The sequence below is a fragment of the Oncorhynchus mykiss genome, chromosome 10, assembly GCF_013265735.2.
Source record: "Oncorhynchus mykiss isolate Arlee chromosome 10, USDA_OmykA_1.1, whole genome shotgun sequence".
In the NCBI taxonomy this organism is placed as follows: domain Eukaryota; kingdom Metazoa; phylum Chordata; class Actinopteri; order Salmoniformes; family Salmonidae; genus Oncorhynchus; species Oncorhynchus mykiss.
This window is the reverse complement of record NC_048574.1, coordinates 1,716,364-1,723,226: the sequence shown is the minus strand read 5'-3', so window position 1 is coordinate 1,723,226 and position 6,863 is coordinate 1,716,364. Positions and strand designations below refer to the sequence as shown.

The following is a 6,863-nucleotide window of genomic DNA, read 5'->3' as shown; positions in this document are numbered from 1 at the left end:
CTCCTCTCGCTCATCCTCTCTTCTCCTCTCTCTTCTCCTCTCTCGCCTCCTCTCTCACCTCCTCTCTCTTCTCCTCTCTCTTCTCCTCTCTCGCCTCTTCTCTCTTCTCATCTCTCTCCTCCTCTCTCTCCTCCTCTCTCTTCTCCTCTCTCTTCTCTCTCTCCTCCTCTCTCTCCTCCTCTCTCGCCTCCTCTCTCTTCTCCTCTCTCTTCTCCTCTCTCTTTTCCTCTCTCTTCCCCTCTCTCTTCTCCTCTCTCGCCTCCTCTCTCGCCTCCTCTCTCTCCTCCTCTCTCTTCTCCTCTCCTCCTCTCTCTTCTCCTCTCTCGCCTCCTCTCTCGCCTCCTCTCTCTCCTCCTCTCTCTTCTCCTCTCTCGCCTCCTCTCTCTTCTCCTCTCTCTTCTCCTCTCTCTTCTCCTCTCTCTTCTCCTCTCTCTCCTCCTCTCTCTCCTCCTCTCTCTCCTCCTCTCTCTTCTCCTCTCTCTTCTCCTCTCTCTTCTCCTCTCTCGCCTCCTCTCTCGCCTCCTCTCTTCTCCTCTCTCTTCTCCTCTCTCTCCTCCTCTCTCTCCTCCTCTCTCTTCTCCTCTCTCTTCACTCTGTTGGTTTGTTTACTTGTTTGTCTGTCTGTTTGTTCGTCTCAAGCCCCCTGGGGGGGTTCTGGGTAATCGGAGGTGTGAAGAATTGTATTATGGACCAGTGCTCTAAAAAGTATGTGTGTGTTTGTGTTTGTGTTTGTGTGTGTGTGTGTGCGATACAGTGTGTGTGTGTGTTGTTGACAGGAAGTGGTTAATATGGTTGCCAAGCAACGCCTCTCATCTGTTAAAAATCATTTTCACTTTATCTTTCCCCCCTTTTGACTTTTTCATTGTTGTTTCTGGTGAATCATGTCTCTCTCTCCGTCCTCTGTAGCCGCCGGCGTTTTAAAAACGCAAACAGTAAACACACATATGTGATACGGGTTGTGACAACATTTTCATAAATGTAATTGTTTCCACTCTGAGATGCCTAGGGCTTTATTTTTTATTGAACCTTTATGTAAAAACAAGTTCTTGTTTACAATCACGGCCCTACGGGACTCCCAATCACGGCCCTACGGGACTCCCAATCACGGCCCTACGGGACTCCCAATCACGGCCCTATGGGACTCCCAATCACGGCCCTATGGGACTCCCAATCACGGCCCTATGGGACTCCCAATCACGGCCCTATGGGACTCCCAATCACGGCCCTATGGGACTCCCAATCACGGCCCTATGGGACTCCCAATCACGGCCCTATGGGACTCCCAATCACGGCCCTATGGGACTCCCAATCACGGCCCTATGGGACTCCCAATCACGGCCCTATGGGACTCCCAATCACGGCCCTATGGGACTCCCAATCACGGCCCTATGGGACTTCCAATCACGGCCCTATGGGACTCCCAATCACGGCCCTATGGGACTCCCAATCACGGCCCTATGGGACTCCCAATCACGGCCCTATGGGACTCCCAATCACGGCCCTGTGGGACTCCCAATCACGGCCCTATGGGACTCCCAATCACGGCCCTATGGGACTCCCAATCACGGCCCTATGGGACTCCCAATCACGGCCCTATGGGACTTCCAATCACGGCCCTATGGGACTCCCAATCACGGCCCTATGGGACTCCCAATCACGGCCCTATGGGACTCCCAATCACGGCCCTATGGGACTCCCAATCACGGCCCTATGGGACTACCAATCACGGCCCTATGGGACTCCCAATCACGGCCCTATGGGACTCCCAATCACGGCCGGACGAGATACAGCCTGGATTCGAACCAGGGTCTGTAGTAGGGTGTCTGCAAATCAAATTGTTTCAACTAATTATTATTAAGTAACTTTTTTTCCACAGCCTTTTTTTTTTTTACTCAACTTTTAGGTCCAAGTGTTACCCGAACAAATAAATAATTAATAAATATTAATAAATATATATATATATATATATATATATATATATTATAATAAATCAAATAAATATATCTCCAAGTTGAGAAAACGTAGGAAAAAAATCAGTAAATTTTAAAAGTGTCTTGTCTCACATATTCATTCAACTATTGTAGCATTTTATCTAAAAAATGACTGGTCACACAAACAGTGGTTTTAACATCCATCTTACATATTTGACACACGTTGACATAAATTATTTTTATTGTGCGTGTTTATTTATACAGTCATTAGTATTTAACATGTCCTCACCTGGGATTTGACCTCCACAACCGCTTGGTTCACAGCTATTCCAATCTTCCTGCTAGGCCACTGTACTATTAGTTCTTCCTCTCATCATTCATTTAATTTCTGTCTCTTTGTATTCCCCAGGATCGGGGTGTGAAGGAAGATGAGCTACAGAGCATCCTGAACTACTTGCTGACCATGCATGAGGTAAACACAACTCTCTCTTCTCTCTCTCTCTCTCTCTCTTCTCTCTCTCTCTCTCTCTCTCTCTCTCTCTCTCTCTCTCTCTCTCTCTCTTTAAGGGCTTTATTGACATGGGAAACATGTGTTAACATTGCCAAAGTAAGTGAAGTAGATAATAAACAAAAGTGAAATAAACTATAAAAAATGAACAGTAAACATTACACTCACTAAAGTTCCAAAAGAATAAAGACATTTAAATGTGATATTATGTCTATATACAGTGTTGTAATAGTCTCTCTCTCGCTCTCTCTCTCTCTCTCTCTCTCTCTCTCTCTCTCTCTCTCTCTCTCTCTCTCTTTTTCTCTCTCTCTCTCTCTCTCTCTCTCTCTCTCTCTCTCTCTCTCTCTCTCTCTCTCTCTCCCTCTCTCTCTCTCTCTTTCTCTCTCTTTATATATTCTCCAGGATGACAATATCCATGATGTTCTTCAGTTGTTGGTGGCTCTGATGTCAGAACACCCAGCCTCCATGATCCCAGCCTTCGACCAGAGGAATGGCATACGGTATGTACACACACCACATACACACAGGTAGAGGGACAGCCAAACAGGATATGATACAGGATACAGGAACAGGATATGATACAGGAACATAATATGATACAGGAACAGGATATGATACAGGAACAGGAACAGGATATGATACAGGATACAGGAACAGGATCTGATACAGGAACAAGATATGATACAGGAACAGGAACAGGATATGATACAGGATACAGGAACAGGATATGATACAGGATACAGGAACAGGATATGATACAGGAACAGGATATAATACAGGATACAGGAACAGGATATGATACAGGAACATAATATGATACAGGAACAGGATATGATACAGGAACAGGATATGATACAGGAACAGGATATGATACAGGATACAGGAACAGGATATGATACAGGAACAGGAACAGGATATGATACAGGATACAGGAACAGGATCTGATACAGGAACAGGATATGATACAGGAACAGGAACAGGATATGATACAGGAACAGGATATGATACAGGATACAGGAACAGGATATGATACAGGAACATAATATGATACAGGAACAGGATATGATACAGGAACAGGATATGGAACAGGAACAGGATATGATACAGGATACAGGAACAGGATATGATACAGGAACAGGAACAGGATATGATACAGGATACAGGAACAGGATCTGATACAGGAACATGATATGATACAGGAACAGGATATGATACAGGATACAGGAACAGGATATGATACAGGATACAGGAACAGGATATGATACAGGATACAGGAACAGAATATGATACAGGAACAGGATATGATACAGGATACAGGATATGATACAGGAAAATTATATGATACAGGATACAGAAACAGGATATGATACAGGATACAGGATATGATACAGGAACAGGAACAGGATATGATACAGGAACAGGATATGATACAGGATACAGGATCAGGATATGATACAGGAACAGGATATGATACAGGAACAGGATATGATACAGGAACAGGATATGATACAGGAAAATTATATGATACAGGATACAGAAACAGGATATGATACAGGTACAGGATATGATACAGGATACAGGATATGATACAGGAACAGGATATGATACAGGAACAGGATATGATGCAGGATACAGGAACATGATATGATACAGCATACAGGAACAGGATATGATTCAGGATACAGAAACTGGATATGATACAGGATACGGGAACAGGATATGATACAGGAACAGGATATGATACGGGATACAGAAACAGGATATGATACAGGAACAGGATGTGATACAGGATACAGAATATGACACAGGATATGATATTATACGGGAACAGGATATGATACAGGATATGATACAGAAACAGGATATGATACAGGAACAGCTTATAATACAGAATACAGGAACATGATATGATACAGGATATGATACAGAAACAGGATATGATACAGGAACAGCTTATAATACAGAATACAGGAACATGATATGATACAGGATATGATACAGAAACAGGATATGATACAGGATATGATACAGGATACAGGATATGATACTGTATGGTGTCTGGCTGACTGTATGGTGTCTGTCTGACTGTATGGTGTCTGGCTGACTATATGGTGTCTGGCTGACTGTCTGACTGTATGGTGTCTGTCTGACTGTATGGTGTCTGGCTGACTGTATGGTGTCTGGCTGACTGTATGGTGTCTGGCTGACTGTATGGTGTCTGGATGACTGTATGGTGTCTGGATGACTGTATGGTGTCTGGCTGACTGTATGGTGTCTGTCTGACTGTATGGTGTCTGTCTGACTGTATGGTGTCTGGCTGACTGTATGGTGTCTGGCTGACTGTATGGTGTCTGGCTGACTGTATGGTGTCTGTCTGACTGTATGGTGTCTGGCTGATTATCTGACTGTCTGGTGTCTGCCTGACTGTCTGACTATCTGGTGTCTGGCTGACTGTCTGACTGTATGGTGTCTGGCTGACTGTATGGTGTCTGGCTGACTGTATGGTGTCTGCCTGACTGTCTGACTATCTGGTGTCTGGCTGACTGTATGGTGTCTGGCTGACTGTCTGACTGTATGGTGTCTGGCTGACTGTATGGTGTCTGGCTGACTGTATGGTGTCTGGCTGACTGTATGGTGTATGGCTGACTGTATGGTGTCTGGCTGACTGTCTGACTATCTGGTGTCTGGCTGACTGTATGGTGTCTGGCTGACTGTATGGTGTCTGCCTGACTGTCTGACTATCTGGTGTCTGGCTGACTGTCTGACTGTATGGTGTCTGGCTGACTGTATGGTGTCTGCCTGACTGTCTGACTATCTGGTGTCTGGCTGACTGTCTGGCTGTATGGTGTCTGTCTGACTGTATGGTGTCTGGCTGACTGTCTGACTGTATGGTGTCTGGCTGACTGTATGGTGTCTGGCTGACTGTATGGTGTCTGTCTGACTTGACTGTGTTCCAGGGTGATCTGTAAACTCCTAGCCTCTAAGACTGAGAGCATCAGAGTCCAGGCTCTCAAAGTCCTGGGATACTTCCTCAAACACCTCGGACACAAGTGAGTACCTGGATGGGTGGTTGGATGGTTGGATGGATGGGTGGATGGATGGATGGATGGATGGGTAGATGGATGGATGGATGGGTGGATGGATGGGTGGGTGGATGGATGGATGGGTGGGTGGATGGATGGGTGGTTAGGTGTGAGTGTTTGATCGGAGCATAAGCCATTGACAATACCATGTTGGCTCCTACATTAAATAACCTTAAACGTTTAGTGAAGTCAGAATAAGGGCAGTCATGAAGGAGCCCCCATGCGTGTGGGTTGTCTCCTGCTGGCCATGTTAAGGACAGTCATGAAGGAGCTCAGCATATAGGCCCAGAGAGTTTGTGTGTTTGTTTTGAGTTAATGTGATCCTGATGGAATAATCGTTGTGACAGAACATGCTTCCTGTGAGGTAAAGCCCTGATCAGGAGCAAAGTATTCTGGGAGGGTTATTCATCAAATCTGACGTCAACGCCTGATAGCGCGATATCACAGCACAGTCCTGTGTGTGTGAGGGGGGAGGGGGGGGGGGGGGGGAGAGACTACATAGCCAACTAAAACAGGTCACAACTCCTGCAGCTCTGTTGCATGCTGGGTATGTACATAGTCAATGGTAGAACGAGGGGACTCCTATGGTAGATACACCTATATCTCATCTCTTGGCAGTAGTACTGTAGACTACTTTATCACTGACCTCAACCCAGAGTCTCTCAGAGCGTTCACAGTCAGCCCACTGACACCCCTATCAGACCACAGCAAAATCACAGTCCACTTGAACAGAGCAATACTCAATCATGAGGCATCAAAGCCAAAGGAACTGAGTAACATTAAGAAATGCTATAGATGGAAGGAATGCAGTTTGGAAACCTACCAAAAAACAATTAGGCAACAACAAATTCAATCCCTTTTAGACAACTTCCTGGGTAAAACGTTCCGCTGTAATAGTGAAGGTGTAAACTTGGCAGTAGAAAATCTTAACAGTATATTTGACCTCTCAGCTTCCCTATCAAATCTAAAAATCTCAAATAGAAAACCGAAGAAAATTGACAATAATGACAAATGGTTTGATGAAGAATGTAAAAATCTAAGAAATAAATTGAGAAACCTGTCCAACCAAAAACATAGAGACCCGGAAAACCTGAGTCTACGCCTTCACTATGGTGAATCACTAAAACAATACAGAAATACACTACGGAAAAAGAAGGAACAGCATGTCAGAAATCAGCTCAATGCAATTGAAGAATCCATAGACTCTAACCACTTCTGGGAAAATTGGAAAACACTAAACAAACAACAACACGAAGAATTATCTATCCAAAATGGAGATATATGGGTAAACCACTTCTCCAATCTTTTTGGCTCTATAACAAAGAATAAAGAGCAAAAACA

General features: G+C 44.7%; 1 protein-coding gene across 1 annotated transcript in view; it reads left to right on the top strand.

Annotated features, from left to right (window-relative positions):
* The window catches only part of LOC110534825 (neurobeachin), a 283,558-nt gene that overhangs the window by 157,680 nt on the left and 119,015 nt on the right, over positions 1-6,863 (top strand). Inside the window, exons 17-19 of the mRNA XM_036989471.1 lie at positions 2,341-2,403; positions 2,842-2,939; positions 5,397-5,489. Of these exons, the coding sequence (XP_036845366.1) occupies positions 2,341-2,403; positions 2,842-2,939; positions 5,397-5,489 (254 nt within the window). The remainder of the gene's footprint in view (positions 1-2,340; positions 2,404-2,841; positions 2,940-5,396; positions 5,490-6,863) is intronic.